The sequence below is a fragment of the Lobosporangium transversale genome (assembly GCF_002105155.1).
Source record: "Lobosporangium transversale strain NRRL 3116 chromosome Unknown BCR41scaffold_22, whole genome shotgun sequence".
In the NCBI taxonomy this organism is placed as follows: domain Eukaryota; kingdom Fungi; phylum Mortierellomycota; class Mortierellomycetes; order Mortierellales; family Mortierellaceae; genus Lobosporangium; species Lobosporangium transversale.
The window spans coordinates 560,639-578,068 of record NW_019029000.1 but is presented as its reverse complement, the minus strand read 5'-3'; the positions used below and the strand labels follow the sequence as shown (position 1 = coordinate 578,068).

Sequence of the window (17,430 nt, the reverse complement as noted above, 5' to 3'; positions counted from 1 at the left end):
GCATCTGTGATAGAAAACCTTGATTTTAAAAAATATGCTCCGCCTACTCTTACACTACCTCAGGGCAATTTGAGATTCGGCATGTGCGGAATCCTCTTCGGCATTCAACGTACAAAGGATGTCTCAAGTTTGGAATACAGTCGCACTTGGTCTACACTACAGGAACTAAATGCTCGACGAGGTAGCAACAGAATTTGTTCGAGCCCCAACCTGAAGAAACTCTGGCGTAGCGTCTAATATGTGCCATTCCAAAAGTACTAGATCTAACGAGGATGGTCTATGCTTTTTAATTAGGACCAAGCGCTCAGGACACACACAGCGTGAAAATTGATCAGGACTATACACAATGTGGCGATGTTGGTTCAGGAAAAGAGATGACATTCTATGGTGCGGTTCTCCACCTCAGAGGTGACAGAGTCACTCGTCAACCTCATGTCTCCAAGACTGGGAATATACTCCTCTGGAATGGCGAGATCTTTGACGGGATTTTTGTAGACCATCATGAGAACGATGGAGAGGTGCTAATGACAAAATTGGAGGCATTCTCTCAAACTGATAATGTCCAGAGCCACACAAATCGTATCTTGCAGGTTATGGCCAGCATCGAAGGGCCATACGCTTTTGTGTATTTCCATGTAAGGCTGATGTATCAGAGGAAATATTAGTCTCACAAATGATGCCTTTAACGTACTTGGTTTACTAACGGGCTTTTTTGTTCTGTGATATAAAGGCTTTAACACGGACGATACACTTTGGTAGAGACTGTTTAGGGAGGCGCTCACTACTGTGGCATAAGAGAAATAACGAAGGAAGCAATATAGATCTGCCGTTTATCTTGACATCCGTAGGATACAGCTCCTTCCGCAAGGACTTAATGCTCATGGAAGAGGTGCCTGCAGATGGGATCTATAGGTTGGCTCTCGAAGCACAGAGTAAAATGTCTCTCACTCGATATCCATGGGCCTCAGCAACCTCTATCCAACCTATTCCCAATGAGGTTTGCAGCAGGATGGTACACCTCAATGTCCATGCTCCAATGTCATATTGAAAGTTTTTTTTTTTTTTTTTTTTTTTTTTTTTTTCACTAGTCTCAACTAATATACATATCCATTTTCTTTCAGCCTCTACCGTTTGGTAAGGTAAACGACCATATCCCTACAGTGAATGAATTAGCAGAGCCATTTCCAAAGGATATCAAATTTGATCAAGCGCATCCTGAAGTTGTACCGTTCGTTACAGAAGACATGAGAAGAGCGATTTCAGACATGATTGAGATTTTGGGGGACTCAGTCCGTAGACGTGTACAAGATATTCCGCGAACTGGGTTAGTATATCAGACATCAAACTACAGAATAACAGGTATAATATCTTCAATTATTGATGTCTCGAAGGGTTTTTTATTGCTATTATTATTTTTAGCCAACTTCATGAGGCTCGGGTTGGCATTCTGTTCTCAGGAGGATTGGACTGTTTATGCCTTGCAGCTCTGGCTGACCGGTTTTTACCTCAGGATGAGGCCATCGATCTACTTAATGTTGGATTTGAAAATCCTCGGACTGTAAGGGCCCAAGCAGCGGAAGAAGCTCTGGCCTTGAAGCGTTTAAAGAAGCTATCAACCTCTGTTAGCAACACAGGCGAATCCAAAACTAATAGTCCGATAACGCAACCCAGATCCAAATACAATGTTCCAGATCGAGTCACCGGGTATGAGAGTCTCGCCGAGCTGAGACGGATAGCCCCCAATAGACATTGGAACTTTGTAGAGGTTAATGTCCCCTTTGACGAAGCAACTGCCCATCGGGGTGAAATCCTGGAGCGGATAGCGCCTCTCGAAACCGTCATGGACCTGGTATGTGATGACCAGGCATTATTTTTTGAATCTCATGTATTAGAAATGGCTTTGTATTCTGGAAGAATGCTGATTATAGATGGTTTTGCCATATGGATAGAGTATTGCAATGGCTTTCTGGTTTGCGTCTAGGGGTATCGGCTTCATCAAGGACGAGGAAGGCGAACTAATGTCATATACAAGTCAGGCCAAAGTTCTTCTTTCTGGTTTAGGAGCGGATGAGCAATTAGGTGGTTACTCACGACACAAAGAGCAATTCAGTCAAAGTGGTTGGGAAGGACTCATTCAAGAACTGCAGTTAGATCTTGACAGGATATCGACCCGTAATCTCGGTATGGTTTTTGAACTATCAGCCAAGTTGTTATAATTTAGCTATCATTAAGCTCTTACTGTTTTTCTCATCTTTTTTTTTTTTTTTTTTTTTTTTTTTTTGCTTCACTCAAATGTCGTAACATTTGTCAGGCCGTGACGATCGTATCATATCTGATCACGGCAAGGAGGCGCGGTACCCATTTTTGTGCACAAACGTTGTTCAGTTTCTTAGTAGCCTTCGTGTGGATCTCAAAGTGGATCTTCGGTATCCACGGGGTGTCGGTGAGAAGATTTTGCTGCGACATGTAGCTCGCGAGCTAGGCTTTAAGCGTGCCAGCTCGCATTGGAAGCGAGCGGTGCAATTCGGGGCACGCACGGCCAAAATGACTGAGAGTGGCCGGGCAGAGATAGGGCAGCAAATTGTAGACCGTGGTAGTGAATAATGATTAGAAATATCACGAAAGCATTAATCATATAAAGCAAAACAAGAAAAAAAAAAATGAACTAGTCATACATCTTCGACAATGTCTCAATTGTTTTTGCTCTTATACTCTTATACTCTTGTTTCATTGATGTTGTGCTGTGAGCAATACTCTGTCAAGGAAGGAGGCACAAATGTACTTACCTTGAAAGGCAACTTTGCAAGCTGTAGAGTTGACTTATTTGACTATTTCGGTAAGGAGCCTGGAAAGAGGCAATGAATTGGTCAGAAAAAGGGCGGCGCATGTTCAGTCGAACCTAATCTAACTGCTGTCTATTATTCAGGATGTTCGAGGGAGCTATAATTAGATGGAGAAAGGTTGCACGAATCCATTTAAGCTACGTACAGATTTTTTTTTTTTTTTGTAATACAAATGATGCAAGGTTATCCAGCTCATGAAGAAAGTTGACATCTAAAGCTCTCTCCTTTTAGAAAATTGTTCGATTTGACTACGAGGAAAAAGAACTTGGGCGTAAGGCAATAAGCAACAGGTCAGACTAATTTTCACGCCGCTTTTTTCCTTTGTTTATTACCGATGAATGCACGAGTTACCATGGCAAATCTCTCCGGTTCTTCAATGAAACCAAACAGGTAATGAAACCAGATAATTTAAATAGCCACGTTTTCCCCACTTCTTTTAACCTCACCCTCCACGCATCCCAACTTCCACTTCTAGTACCATTTGCTGACACCACTTGTTCATTTACTCAACGCTTTTCTGATCCCTCTTTTTCCTTCAAAGAATAATATAAAAATGGTTCGCTCAACAGCATTCCTGATCGGAGCTCTTGCCATGATGCAGGCAGCTATGGCAATGACTGATGGACAATATCGCATTAAACAAGGAACCAATTTCATCACTGCCAACATAAGCACAACTGCATCGAACGCCTATCTGGCTCCGCTTGATGCGTCCAAGGATCAGATCTGGGAACTTAAGAGACAACCAGGAGACGACTTTTACTTCTCAAGCCCCAAAACCGGCCGTCATATTGGCATTGATAAATTTGACGAAAGAGCCCCCATCGTGATTGGATCGCAGCAACAGAGATGGAAGCTTTGGAGCTTTAATGACGAATATCAAATCGTTCATCCCGACAAATACGGCGAAGAAGATCTCACAATCGGCTCTTTGAATTCTGCTGTTGTCCTCCGAGATCTCTATGGTGCTCCTTTGGCCTCAACCGTTTGGTACCTTGTGCGTGTCTGAAGAGCCTCTTCACGTGAGACGACGAAGAAATCCACCGTTCTTTTAATCAAGTTAGACAATAAAACCATATTCTTTTCTCCACTCAAACTAACGCCGGACTGTCGCCTTGTCGTACTGTGAGGACATAGACACAGATGTCGAGCACATGAAGGAGGTGTGTCTTCAGAGCTTGAATCTAACAGGATACAACTATTATTATATATATTTTTTCTTGTTCTTTTTCTTTATTTTCTTGGGAATGAAAAACGAAGGTGCTCTCTCGCGACAAATAATGCGTAGGAAAGTGTGACAGCTAAAATAAGGACATCAGCAGATGCTCTCGTACAAAGCTACAAATTAAAGGTGAAAGGTGAATCTCACATTCTGAGTACTTGCATCAACAAAAGCATCGCTTTTTTTGTGTTTAGTCAATAAGGACTGCATCCATCTCACCAAGTTTGAAAAACTAAAGCGATGATGATGTGTAATGACAATGCACAATTTGATGACATGATTACATCTGTATAAAGGTTTGATTTTTGATAGATCAATATCACAAAAAAAAAAAAAAAGGGCTATTTTTTTTTTCCGTTCTTGAGCGTTGTGTATGGAGCTCCATTCATATTTCGAGTGCTGGAATCCCGACTAGTTATTTAGCTTCCTTCAAAGGTAAACTTCTATCTTTCAACGATGGAGAAGCATCTTTGGGTTAATAAATCTGAAAAAAAAAAAAAAAAAAAAAAAAAAAGGCCACTGGGAAAGTTTAACTTAAAACTCATCCTTTTTTTCTGAACTCAGAAAAAGGGAAGAAAATTTTGGAATATCAAATGGCTTGATCTGTGCAGAAAGTTTTTTGGAGGTCAACGGTGTCAATGAAGATGGTATGGGATATTTGCAATTTATTTTTAAAAAAGAAAATGATAACCTTGTTGATAGACATTGCTGTAGAGTTCGAATCATACCGAGGAAGAATGGTCCTAGGACCCTAGATCCGTAGGATCGTTCACGTCGCGTAAACCTTGCTCTCTTGGTTACTATTTGCTCCCAATCTCTTCTTTCTTTATTCCAACGGATTGTTAGTTGTATAGCCAAGATGCCAGTTGTTTGTTGATATACAGACACTCCTTTGATGAAAAAGGATATGAGATTCATTGCAAGGCCCAGCACAGGAAGTGTCAAGCCGAGCACAACGTTCGTAGAATATGAAATATTGTGAATCACAAACAGCAACAAATAAACACAAGGAATCATGTATGATATGAATGTGGAATGATTGAACTTAGGGCATTCGAAAATTATAGGTACCTTCCTCCTTTCCTTACTACTACCCATATGGTGATAAGTGTCAGGTCCCTTAGTCTCGCTTACGATTTTTAAAAGGAGGTCAGTGATGGTTAGCAGAAGAACTTTTCTTTTACAAATAGATAAGGCGCGTCGTATTTTCTCATGTTACTTGACTATTCATACAAATGCATAAAGATGTATTTGATATGAAATTCGTCGCTTAAAGAGGTGAATGACATTCGCAAACTAGTAGATCTTAGATATCATTCAATAAAATGTCCTCGGAGATGAGAAAAACCAGAAGAGTGTGGCAGTGACTTAGATCGTGGCAAGACAGCACGTTTGACGACGTGATGGCGAGATAGGGGGTGTGCATAACTCCAATAAGCATGCAGAGTAAGACTGCATTGCCACAAGATGTCGATCACCAAAAGTCAAAAAGCAATGCTGCGAACAATAACAGTAACGATGATAAGCACACTCACCAAAAAAAACGATGGGTCAAATGTACGATAGTTGCTTGACTATTTTATACATGAGTTACACAGCTGTTTTTATACGCTCTTTTACGTCGAAGTACACTATGAATACCCGTTGCGGTACAGTCATACATGAACATGCACAGGATCTGAATGGTATATACTACAGATCAAGGCCTATTCAGCAAGTGCTATAGTTGGACGGAGCACTCTGACGACACCATTGGTATGTGAATGTGGGGTTGAGTGAATATGTAAACAAGAAGCCTTTTTTTTTTTAGCTGCATGTATATAAATTGCGTGGCTCGTTCGGCAACAAACAACCTTAAATCTTCCGGGAAGAACTAGCGCACTTTCCGCAGAATACAGAGGTGATACCGACTCGAATAAGATTGTAAGATCAAGGCCGTTGTGCAATTATATCAATTGAAATATACATGGTATATCTCTGTGGTTCGTGCCTAACGTACTCGAGAGAAATTGAGCAACAGACGAATGTTCTCAATTATATTGTACCCAAGCATTAATCCTCGATTACTATCCATCTCTTTTGTGCTTATTGCCCATGAGAATTAAGTATCCGTGAGGACCTTCCCCTGATATGGTTGCTTTATTGCTGTTACATCCCTTCAACGCAAGACACTGTTGTCGCTGTTATTTGATCATCTTTCTAGGCTTAATCTTTGACACTTTTGTTATTGTTACTTTGCTATTTGTTTGTTAGAGAGTGAGAAAGTCCTAAAAAGAGAAGGCAGTGAATGTCTCTTGCTCAGCCAAGGATTGCTTTTTGTATCCACGTTTGTACAACAATATCAATAGTTTGGATAATGATAGAGTTGCGTCTGAACAGTGCATGCTGCATGACCACCCTCTACATGTATACTTGCATTGCCATCGTGTACTACATCCAGCCCAAGCCAGCTTGCCAACCCTGCCGCTTTGTTTGTTGATCCTCGAAGCTGGAAAAAAAAAAAAGCATATAAACATTCCAACACATCCTACTTCTCCTCTTTTTTTTTTTTTTTTTTTTTTTTTACTTCCTACAGAAATAACAGTTGCTAAAGAGGCGAATACCCTCTCTTTCTGTCTCCTTCCCTCATTCACTTGCTCTTTTTGTGATTCACGCCATAAAACATATAAATAGGGACCTTCTCTTCTTGCTTTTCATATTTTCACAGAATAGCTGTACATCCCACTCATTCTCTCATTCGCTCACACATCGCAAGCTAGGATGTCCAGAAACCCATATTTCGCACATCTGCCAACCTGGCGCAACCGACAGGACTTGGCCTATGCGCTCGACAACATTCCTCATATTCTCACATCCTACAAATCCTGCTCGATATCATCAGCATCTACATATTATCCATATCCATCACCACCATCATCCCCTTGTTCAACTTTTACACAATCATATTCTTCATCCTCATCACATTTACGATCGGCTCTCAACACAAGTCGTCAGCATCGCCTGCTCCAGAAGCAAATTTGCAGTTGCCACCCTTCCTCTTCAGAACCCACTAGCCATAATGAGACCTGCGACATGCTCCGATTTTCAACACGCGCTCAGGCTATGGGCTTTTTGATCGATATTTTGAGATCCCTACAAGAAGAGCCATGCGGCTGCGATCTTGTTCAGGGTTGTTTTTGCTCACCTGACGGAAAAGTAGAGGACCATTCAGGAATGGCCCCTTGCTATGTCTGTGGTGAGTGGTATGCAGAGCAAGTTTACTGCCGAGATGAAGAGACTATGGAGGTTTATCAGGTGGATGGACGAAGATGGCATGAGCAGCTCGGAACATCCCTGAGACATCATGTTGCAGAAAGCAGAGTGCGTAGGTGGTTGGATGAGGTCGTTGTCGATGTACCTCCAAGAGCTTTTCTGCAAAGGTCAAGGTCCATGCCGATTCAAAGAACTCAATCAGCAGCAGCAACAGCAACAGCATCACCATTTCCACCACAAAGATCGATGTCCATGGCATCAAGGTCTGGATCTGTCCCTGCTAGCATTTCAATCCCTCAAGAAATTCTTGATCCCAGATGTCGATCACCAGGGTTCCGTATCAAGAATAAAGATGTCGCAGCAGCTGTTACACCATGCACTGTCCCTTCGTCGAATAGTGTCACAAAAGAACAGGAGCCGGAGTCAAGCTTGTCAACAAGGTTCAGTTTCACGTCTGAGCGATTCAAGCTTGCAGTTCAAAATCTGCAGGGAAATACCCCTGATAGGTCCAACTCAACTCCTAATGTTGCCCCCGTCCATAACTCTGTTCATACTTCTGCCGATTCTCCTGTTTCTGTTTCTGTCCCTGATGTCCCTGTCCCTATCTCTACCATTGTCACTGAGCCTATTCTTGCCCGTCCTAATGCCCCTGTCCCAACCCGTGCCCCTGTCCTCGATGCTCATGTGACCTCGTCCTGTACCATTCAGGAGACAGGAATGGGGCAATGCAGCATGCATGCAACGAACAAGGTTAAGAAAGATGAAATTATCCAGTCAAACTTTCCTTTCCACCCATGCAGTGCGGGACAAATGGACAACAACAACAACAACAACAACAATAAGATGAGCAATTCACAAATGGACAAACAAAAAGGCATCTGTAGTACTAGCCGCATTGGCAACAATAACAATGATAACAAGAACTGGGGTACATGCGCGTTGTACGACAGTAATCCCGCAAAAGAACAAGGGGTAGTCTATAACTCAAAGTTCTCCAGTACTCCAGAAGTACCAACGGAGCTAGGAACAGGCCAACAGACAGAGACGCGAACACAAGCTACAATTACGACATCTCATTTGATCTCACATTCGGACAATGAACATGTTCAACGACAACTCTATCCCGATTCGACTCAGCCTTTTACTGCTCAGCAAGTAAAGATAAGATCCCACAATCACAACATGATTGATACGTCCAACGACTCAGCTGAATGTCTTCAAGTCAGCTCTGCACCAAAGGTAGCATCAAACCGAGCTGTAGTGCGCTCAAAGCTTTGGCTCGATTCACTTCAGCCTATCCTAATACCCTTCAAAATATAATCACTTCTGCCTTCAACCTCCGTGTTGCGGTCTCTCGCAACCAACACGACATACCATCTAAATAATAATAATAATTGTAACAATAGTAATAGATTGTAATATATAGAATAATAGAATAATAGACCTATAGTAGACCTAATTAATCCTAATAATCCTAATAATCCTAATATATAATATAATAATAATAAACCAATAACAACAATATATATAATATTAATATTACGATATATATGAAGACCAGATCAACATCGTTCGAGTTCATTTTAGAAAGTCATATTAAATAAACAAAGCAGTAAAGATATGGTTCATGGTGTTCTTAGCCAATCCAACAAGGAAAAAAAGGCATCCCGAACATGTAAATCCCGCACACAGGCTGCAACAAGGTTGAATCCATTCAAAGAATTGCTCTCGTTTTACAGCTTTTTTTTTTTTTTTTTTTTTTGCTGCAGTAAGCAAAGCTACACGTACCAATTGACAATTGAGAAAAAGAACCTAACCAAACAAAGCACGATACTTAATCAATATGTAGGGGAGAGATGCCGATTTGGCCGTTTCTGCTTGATGAGGGGCCTAAGAAAGCAGTATTGACCGTTACATTATTTGTATACTACATATTCATACATGCGTTCTCTCGCTTGGATCTGTGATCCTTTTTTCCTTTTATAACAATATGTCGAAGCAATATACGGTGCTCACAATAAAAGTATTTGATGTTTTTTTTTGCATAAACTTGCCTTACATGCTTGTTAAATTGCTTTAACAAGGTCAACTTTTGCTTTTCGTTCAAGAGTGGCTTTATACTTTCCTTTTTCTTTTATTGCATGATATTGAGCCTCTTTGAAGGGAACATTCTTTAAAAAAAAACTTTCATTTGAGAATTACTCCTTTAAAAATACACAACACCTGGAGCTTTATAAAACGGAGGAAAGGATTCATGTTGCCGAGAAGTATCTCCGCCTTATTTTCATGGTAAAGTACATGCAGTGAATGTAAAGAAAGGCTTGAAAATCACGCACATATGCCTAGTAAAAAACATTCCAGCACTTTTATTGTGAGCAATACACATGATACCATAAACCTGAGGAGCTTTCTAACCTGTCCCCATTCACTAAAAGTGAATAGCTTTATAGCCAAAAGTCTACTCAAATTCCCTTGATAGTTCCTCCAGATATCACGCGCAATTAGGTAGTTCTCACTGCCAAGAAGACTCCGTAAGACATATCTAAAGCCAACCTATCAAGGTGGTCCTTCTCACAGATGATAATACACGGTCTTACATACACTTCCTTCAGTGAAACAGCCACAAGTGCCTATCACTACAATATGCTTTATTCTTCGAAAGAGATAGTTTCCTTTCCTTTTTCTTTTGGCATAAATACTGAGGTCAAAGCTCGACTGGTTGGAACTCTTTTATCCAAGATAACATGTACAAGGTTGGAATGGTGCCCTGAATTATAGACAAAGTTGGTTGAGGTGTTACACAGACAACGAAAACCAGATGAATTTTGGACTATACTAAAGTTGGCTGATCTGCCCTCGTTTTTTCTTTTTCGATTCGTCTGATCCGATTCCTCCCACATCTTCCATCCATGCCGTTGCCGATGAGATCCATCGCATCTGCTTCGATGCCCATCTTCACCTCATGTAGGGCCCAATGGAGTAGGAGTACATTTCTACACAGACCTCGTTTTCACTTTACACAGTTGCGATACAAGTCAATAGTATCTTCTCCTGCAGGAACAACCTTGAGTATTGGCCACACAAACCCGTCCAGTCCAAGGATCGCTCGTCAACGTTTCCCTTTAGGGAATAAAACATCCGCATGTCTCATTGCATTGACAACAGGAGCAATTTTATACAATGTTAATGATCCATTCAGACATGTTGTTCTGGCTTTGAAGAGAATGGCCATCGCAGGGGCAGCCGTCACTTTTGTTGGTATTGATTATAAATATACCATGGACACCTTGGATCGCAATCAAAATTTTAGAAAGGGCAGTCTAGAAGGTGAGGCGGAGCGAGCACGTCACATGAGTGAGCTTCATACGCGGAGTGCTGTGCGATTAAGAGAAATGCTTAGGAGAAACGGAGGCATTTACATCAAACTTGTAAGGATTTGTTCATTGGTTTTTCTTGGAGGATATATTGATCGAGGGGTGTTTTAAAAAAAAACAAACAAACTCACAGTTACCGATTATATTCCAAATTTAATTAGGGACAACACTTAGCCAGCATGACATATCTGCTTCCGGATGAGTGGACAACAGCAATGGAACCCTTGCAGGACCGCTGTGCTCCATCTTCTTTTGAATCGGTCCAGAGACTTTTCTTGAACGATCTAGGCCAACCATTATCCGCCTTCTTTTCATCGTTTGATCTAGAGCCTATCGGCGTTGCTTCATTGGCTCAGGTGCACCGGGCTAGACTCTTGGATGGTCAGGAAGTGGCGGTCAAAATCCAGCATCCTGCACTGCAAGAATTTTCGGCAATCGACATCAAAACCGTTGCGTTTCTTACTAATGTTGTAGCGAATATCTTTCCAGATTTTCAGTTCAAGTGGCTGAGCGATGAGATGGAGACTAGTCTACCAAGAGAGCTGAATTTCAACATCGAGGCTGCCAATGCGGCACGGGTTGATGCTAACTTTTACAAGGCTCGTGCAGAAGGAAGTCCATCAACCATCAAAATCCCAGAGGTCATTTGGTCAAAGAAACGAGTGCTAGTCATGGAATGTAAGTGACTATACATCTCTTTAGTTTCAAGAAGTGGTGATATGCAACGAATCATAGCTGACATGTTATATAATTTTTTATCCCTCGAGAATAGTCATTCATGGTTCAAGGATCGATAACTTGCAGTACCTTAAGGATCATAACATTGAAGTGTCGGAGGTGTCAAATGAGATGGCCCGCACCTTTTCGCAGATGATTTACAAGGATGGGTTTGTACATTGTGATCCTCATCCTGGTAATGTCCTGATTCGACCCAAACCGACTGGATCTCCCTCTCCTCGTAACTTTGAGATTATCTTGTTAGACCATGGACTTTACCGCGAGCTTACACCAGAGTTCAGGCTCAACTATGCTCGTCTCTGGACTGCCATTATTGCTTCGGACGAGAAGGAGATCAAGTACCGTGCTTTGAAGGTTGGGGGAACAGAGGCTTACAAACTGTTCTCTAGTATCCTTACAGGTCGTGACTGGTCGGTCGTTAAAAATGCTCAGCTTACTAAGAAGGCGCGTGGCAAGGATGAGATGATCGCATTAGCAGATGGAACTGGTTACGCAATTGCTGAGATTGCACAGATTCTGGCAAGGGTCCCTAGGGAGCTATTGCTTCTATTCAAAACCAATGATCTGCTTCGTGCACTGGACGAGGATCTAGGTGCGGATGATGGATCGCAGATGAGGACATTTGCAGTGATGGGACAATATTGTGCACATGCCATCTATGAATCGAACAAGATGTCAATCCAAACGCATCTGAATACAACCAAACTGACGATTGGCCTGGCCACAAGGATCGTACGTTACTGGATTGAATCTTACTGTAGTTATATGTTTACAACGCTTTCACTGGATCTCTTCATGTGGTGGATTGACCTTGCACAATCCAACTCTATCCTTTATCGACTTTTATCAAAGATCGAGAACCCTGTGCACTTTTAAAAGGATATCAATCCGATATTTGCATTTCAAACATTTATTTGCATCATACCATAGACTCCATAAACAATATAAATATATATATATATATTAAATGTATTTTTCAATTCATTCGTAAATATATATAAAAATGTATAAAAATGCTACAATTCTATGTTATGTAATGTAATAAGTCCTTCCGTCAAATCGAGAGCTCCGCGATCTGTGCCTGTAGTTCATCCATCTTTGAAACCTTTTCCAATTGCTCTGGCAACATCGTTTCGCCCTTATCCATCCGCTCCTTCAATTGTTCAGCCTGTCTTAACTTTTTGTTCAGAGCACGCAGTTTCTTTTCAGGATCCATTGATACAGAAGATTCTGTCGTGGTCGTGACGCCTACCACGTGTACTGTACTATTGCTTGTGGTAGTTGCCTCAGTAGCGATTTGATCTGCTCCCGCTTGTTTTGGTGGACTTGCCGATAGGCTGTCTGATACTGAAACGTTAGAAGCACTGATTGGTGATGACTGCTCTTCCTTACGTTTTGCTTTCCTCTTTTCGTTTTTAAGCTGAGATTTCGACTTTGGAGTCTCGGCAGCAGGAGAGATAGTAGTAAGAGGTGATGATGATGATAATGATGAGTTTGGTGCAGCAGATGGACGAGCGGCGTCAAGAACACGGTTGGAATATTTTGCAACGTCTTCAGGAGGGACATATCCAGGGCGGACTCTACGTTCTTTCCTAACAGAGCCATCAGCACGACGAGACATGGGAATCACACGAGCATCATCTTTTTGTTGAATTCCAGAAAGGGATTGTGTTGGCGTAGTGGGCATTTTTTTTTATTTTTTTGTAAATCTAGTTCCTTGTTGGAATTTAAGCTGACAGGGCAACCGTTTTCTTTGTCCTGGGAATTCATTGTTTTTTTTTCAATGCCGGTTAGTCACGTGGTATAACGGACACGCTGTGTATGCTTTTTTATTAAGAGCTTGCTTTTGTCATAGTGTCTCCAAATGTGAAGTGCAATTAATGCTCTCTTGGAAGAAGCTCTGCTATACCTTTTTTTACTGCACAAGACGTGCAAATTGTTGAACGAGTTTGGTGAAGTTGCTGTAGTTGCCCGCCAGGGCGTCAAACATGTTTAAATCTTGATTGACTTTGATTGCCCGCGTCCCTTCTAGCACCGTAAAAACCCTCTTCATGGCTTCATCGCGTCTTTTGTGAGTAGGATCCCATGTTCAGGCTAAAAGGTTAAAAGGATTTTTTTATTTCGGTGGTTATCGGAGCGTTTATAGCAAGAACATTTTGGTGGACATGGCGGGCATGTAAGAGCAGTGGAGGGAAGAGTTGCGCGGCAGTCTCCGATCTATGAAGTTGATTTGATGGGGCGATATTTGTCCACAGAGTCAAAGTATAATTTTCAGTTTGGTCCTCCGCTCTCTCATAATCAGCATATCATTATCATTATCGCATACACATCAATGGGTCGCGGTGTTTACATATTGACGTTGGGAAAAAAAAAAATGTGTCAAGGTGTTCCATTCTCACATTCTCACCAACAAACCACGTCTTCTCTCCACACATCCTTTTTTTTTTTTTTTTTTTTTTTTTTTTTTTTTATTTTTTTTTATTTTTCTTTTTTTCTTCTTGCGTGTCTTTGCCTTCATTACTGTTTCCTTTTGTTCACGCTCAACAGACGTCATGCTCAACCTCTCAAAGACCATGGCCCTGCGCTCTGTCGCCGGTGTCAAATGTATGGCAACTCTAATAACATGCGACAATAAAGCAAGAACAGTCAGCATCACCATTCTGCAGCCATGGACATGATCTTCTTTGCATTGGCTCACGCATTTTTCTTCATGGCGAACTTTTTCTTTTTCTTTTCTTTTCTTTTTTTTTTTTTTTTTTTTTTTTTTTCCTGTTTTTGACCAAATCCGGTTACCATAGACTTTCATGCTGCTGCCGTGCAGAAGGCGACCACTACACTAACCATGCCTGCACTATCACCTACCATGACAGAGGGAACTATCACTGCATGGAAGAAGAAGGAGGGTAAGCAGACACGTTATAATGTTTACTCATAAGCTTTAATGGATCTATCAGGCAATTGCGTATGAACATTTGTTGGGAGACCATTTTCTCGTTTTTCGGCAACTGTCGAACAAGATTTTTTTAAATATTTTTATTTTCTTTGCTTTTGGGCCTGTGGCGACAATTCTGATCTGATCGCATAATTTTTACGTTTCCATTTGAAATCGAAACTGTTTATAGGCGACGCTGTCACTGCTGGAGATGTTCTTTTGGAGATCGAAACTGACAAGGCCGGCATGGATGTTGAGGCTGTCGATGACGGTATTCTCGCCAAGATCTTGGTGCGTAATGCTTTATCTGTCCTCTTCCTACATTCTCACTACAATTATTGCTTTTATTATTATTATTTCTTCAAGAAGGGCTTATTTCATTATGAATTGATGAGCCTGTGGTCTCGTTCCCACGTGTCGTTGTGACATTTGTGATATTCGTTGCATACTTTCATTAGTGCTAATATAATGTCTTCATCCTCACATCATCACATATTAGCACCCAGATGGATCTAAGGTTTCTGTCAATGAGATTATCGCGCTGTTAGCAGAGGAAGGCGATGATCTATCTAAAGTTGAAGTTCCCAAGACCAAGGCCAAAGCAAAGGCTGATACTGCGCCTGCTAAGGAGGAGAAGGAGGAGAAAAAAGAAAAAGCACCAGGTGAGAGGAATAACGTATTTCGCACACTTGCTTCCAAGGTTGCTTTTGACTATTTATATGATGATGTTTTAGAACGGAACAAACATTTCAAATACAGCTCACAGTAGCAGGGCTTATGGCAGGAATTTTGAACCTCTAATTTTGAGGAACAAGGCTGGAATCTGTCTGTTAAAAATAATGCTTGACCAGAGATTTCTAATTTCAATGGTTTTTTTTTTTCTTTTTTTTTTTTGGGTATATGATCTCGTAGCCACCAAGCAACAAGAATCTCAGCAAGTTCAGCAAGCTCAGCAAACATCCTCAGCTCCATCATCAAATCTTCTCTCCCCTGCTGTAGCCCATTTGCTCCTTCAAAACCATATAACTGATGTCACAAAAATCCCTTCGACCGGACCCAAAGGACGCGTGTTGAAGGGTGATGTGCTTGCTTTCCTGGGCAAGATCAAGCCTAGACCTGCGCCTGAGCCCACTATCCCTCAACCAAAGACTCTTCCTCCAGCCTCAAAACCCGCCCCTGCTTCCGCCCCAGCCAGCCCCTCGAAGACATCTGAATCCAGCTTCACTGACTCCTCTGTTTCTAATATGCGCAAGGTCATTGCGTCCCGGTTGAGCGAATCCAAGTCCACTGTGCCTCATTCCTATGTTACGCGCGATATTGTTATCGATAACATGATGAAGTTGCGTCGTCTTCTGGCTGGTAAGCCCTGTTATTCTGTAGTTGATCAAAGCGCCTAATTCTTTAAATTTGAGGAGCTTTGTTTTTTAATTTTCTTTTTTCTTTTTTTTTCTTTTTTTGGCTTTGAAATTAATAGATGAACTTGATGTCAAAGTCTCTGTTAATGATTTCTTGATCAAGGCTGCTTCTTTGGCTCTGCGTGATGTGCCGGAATCGAATGTTCAGTTTACAACTGGCGACAACGCAAAGCAGCTGAAAGACATCGATATTTCTGTTGCGGTTGCTACACCCACAGGATTGATCACTCCTATCGTCAAGGGCGCTGATTCGCGCGGTGTCCAGTCAGTCTCTTTGGTCGTAAAGGAGCTGGCTGAGAAGGCAAAGAAAAACAAGCTCAAGCCTGAAGAATATCAAGGCGGGTCTTTCAGGTATGGTATATGAAACTTAATGCCATGTTGTATAGTACTGTTAAAATTGGAAAACTGATCGGATTTTTTTATTGTTACCTTTTTAATGTTATTTATTGATTTAGTATCTCCAACTTGGGAATGTTTGGTGTCAGCAACTTTACCGCCATTATTAACCCTCCTCAGGCCTGTATCTTGGCTGTTGGTGGTGCACGCACAGTGTTCAAGCCTGCAGCTGTTGAAGAGACAACTGAGCTCCTGAGCGACTCGGAAGTTTTTGAATTCTTGGGAGGACAGGGAGGTAGCAAAAAGAGTACACCAACGTCAGCATCAGTGTCAGCATTAGGATCAACAGCATCCAAGAAAGCCAAGGATGATCTTGACCTCATTGACTTTTTGGGCGGAAATGCGCCTTTGAAGAAAAAGTCAACCTCAACATCTGAGTCCGCATTAGGGGACGAGGTCCTGCGTCGTTTGCGCCCATCGCTGGAGCAGTCGCAGGTCGTTAGTGTGACTTTGAGTATTGACGAGCGTGTTGTTGACAATGAGGTTGCTGGCCGTTTCTTGGGGCGTTTGTCACATTATGTTGAAAACCCCGAAAGCATGATCCTATAAAAAAAAGAAAATAATAATAATAAAAAAAATAAAAGGGCAGAGAGAAGAAGGGGAAAAAACCCTCTTTAGACGATTGATCAACAATCAGGGGAGAAGAGTCAAAAAGGATTTGAGTATTAATATCACCGGAAATCAAATTTAGAGAATAAAGCAAAAAAAATTGTCCGGCCCGTGCTCTGATATGGTCTATTTTTTGATTGGCCAGATCATGCTCCAGTCTCTTGTTTCTGCTGATTTGCAAACACTTGTCCATATCCATCTCTGAGTGTTCAATGCGTTCAATCTCTTGGTCATTGTTTCTTATTCTGAGCTGAAACTGCTCCTCTACATGATCCTTTAACTAATGTCACAACTAGATAATGTTAAAGAAAGTAAAGACTAAAACAGTGAAAGGTTCAGCAGTCTAAAGACGTTTATTTAGATTGGATCAGCATCTTCAGCACACATGCAAGAGGCTTAATTGATTCACTGATATTGCCCTTGCTTTTTTGTCATTCATGCCAAGAAAAAGTGTGCGATAGCTAATTAAAGATGAAATAAAATAAAATAATCTTATTATCTATTTAAGGACGAACAAATACATCAATCAAATCCTTGGTCAGCAAACCACAGCAGCTTCTCGATCGATAGGATTTGAACGGAGATAGTTTGCATTTGGAGCCCTTACTGTCTTTCACATGCAGTCCCGCCGGCAGCTCATTCACAGACG

General features: G+C 41.5%; 8 protein-coding genes across 8 annotated transcripts; 4 read left to right on the top strand and 4 right to left on the bottom strand.

Moving 5' to 3' along the window:
- Positions 1-29: 29 nt before the first annotated feature.
- Positions 30-2,642, top strand: BCR41DRAFT_337581 (asparagine synthase-domain-containing protein). Its single transcript, XM_022022080.1, has 7 exons — positions 30-181; positions 295-635; positions 731-1,012; positions 1,122-1,324; positions 1,420-1,849; positions 1,950-2,181; positions 2,312-2,642. The coding sequence occupies exons 1-7, from the start codon at positions 82-84 to the stop codon at positions 2,602-2,604; spliced, it is 1,881 nt and encodes a 626-aa protein (XP_021880709.1). The 5' UTR covers positions 30-81; the 3' UTR covers positions 2,605-2,642.
- A 645-nt stretch (positions 2,643-3,287) lies between these two features.
- BCR41DRAFT_355185 (hypothetical protein) lies at positions 3,288-3,961 on the top strand. The gene has a single exon (XM_022024465.1). It carries the CDS (start codon positions 3,397-3,399, stop codon positions 3,850-3,852), a length of 456 nt encoding a protein of 151 aa, XP_021880708.1. The 5' UTR covers positions 3,288-3,396; the 3' UTR covers positions 3,853-3,961.
- A 227-nt stretch (positions 3,962-4,188) lies between these two features.
- On the bottom strand, positions 4,189-5,082 carry BCR41DRAFT_371430 (hypothetical protein; the record flags this gene model as incomplete). Its single annotated transcript, XM_022026606.1, has 2 exons — positions 4,189-4,351; positions 4,757-5,082. 2 exons carry the CDS (start codon positions 5,080-5,082, stop codon positions 4,189-4,191), a joined length of 489 nt encoding a protein of 162 aa, XP_021880707.1.
- Positions 5,083-6,406: 1,324 nt separating this feature from the next.
- On the bottom strand, positions 6,407-7,851 carry BCR41DRAFT_387133 (hypothetical protein; the record flags this gene model as incomplete). Its single annotated transcript, XM_022027865.1, has 3 exons — positions 7,463-7,851; positions 7,250-7,342; positions 6,407-6,553 (listed from the first exon to the last, which is right to left on the bottom strand). Exons 1-3 carry the CDS (start codon positions 7,574-7,576, stop codon positions 6,407-6,409), a joined length of 354 nt encoding a protein of 117 aa, XP_021880706.1. The 5' UTR covers positions 7,577-7,851.
- A 561-nt stretch (positions 7,852-8,412) lies between these two features.
- On the bottom strand, positions 8,413-10,308 carry BCR41DRAFT_387132 (hypothetical protein; the record flags this gene model as incomplete). The annotated part of the gene is made up of 6 exons (XM_022027864.1): positions 8,413-8,694; positions 8,773-8,800; positions 9,135-9,207; positions 9,377-9,448; positions 9,733-9,859; positions 10,277-10,308. 6 exons carry the CDS (start codon positions 10,306-10,308, stop codon positions 8,607-8,609), a joined length of 420 nt encoding a protein of 139 aa, XP_021880705.1. The 3' UTR covers positions 8,413-8,606.
- BCR41DRAFT_306880 (ABC1 family-domain-containing protein) lies at positions 10,263-12,305 on the top strand (the record flags this gene model as incomplete). The annotated part of the gene is made up of 3 exons (XM_022020845.1): positions 10,263-10,745; positions 10,853-11,369; positions 11,464-12,305. 3 exons carry the CDS (start codon positions 10,263-10,265, stop codon positions 12,303-12,305), a joined length of 1,842 nt encoding a protein of 613 aa, XP_021880704.1.
- Positions 12,306-12,415: 110 nt separating this feature from the next.
- BCR41DRAFT_355182 (hypothetical protein) lies at positions 12,416-13,187 on the bottom strand. The gene has a single exon (XM_022024464.1). It carries the CDS (start codon positions 13,114-13,116, stop codon positions 12,484-12,486), a length of 633 nt encoding a protein of 210 aa, XP_021880703.1. The 5' UTR covers positions 13,117-13,187; the 3' UTR covers positions 12,416-12,483.
- A 706-nt stretch (positions 13,188-13,893) lies between these two features.
- On the top strand, positions 13,894-16,893 carry BCR41DRAFT_355180 (2-oxoacid dehydrogenases acyltransferase-domain-containing protein). The gene is made up of 7 exons (XM_022024463.1): positions 13,894-14,033; positions 14,228-14,332; positions 14,552-14,652; positions 14,861-15,023; positions 15,274-15,720; positions 15,836-16,127; positions 16,232-16,893. The coding sequence occupies exons 1-7, from the start codon at positions 13,982-13,984 to the stop codon at positions 16,719-16,721; spliced, it is 1,650 nt and encodes a 549-aa protein (XP_021880702.1). The 5' UTR covers positions 13,894-13,981; the 3' UTR covers positions 16,722-16,893.
- Positions 16,894-17,430: the final 537 nt, after the last annotated feature.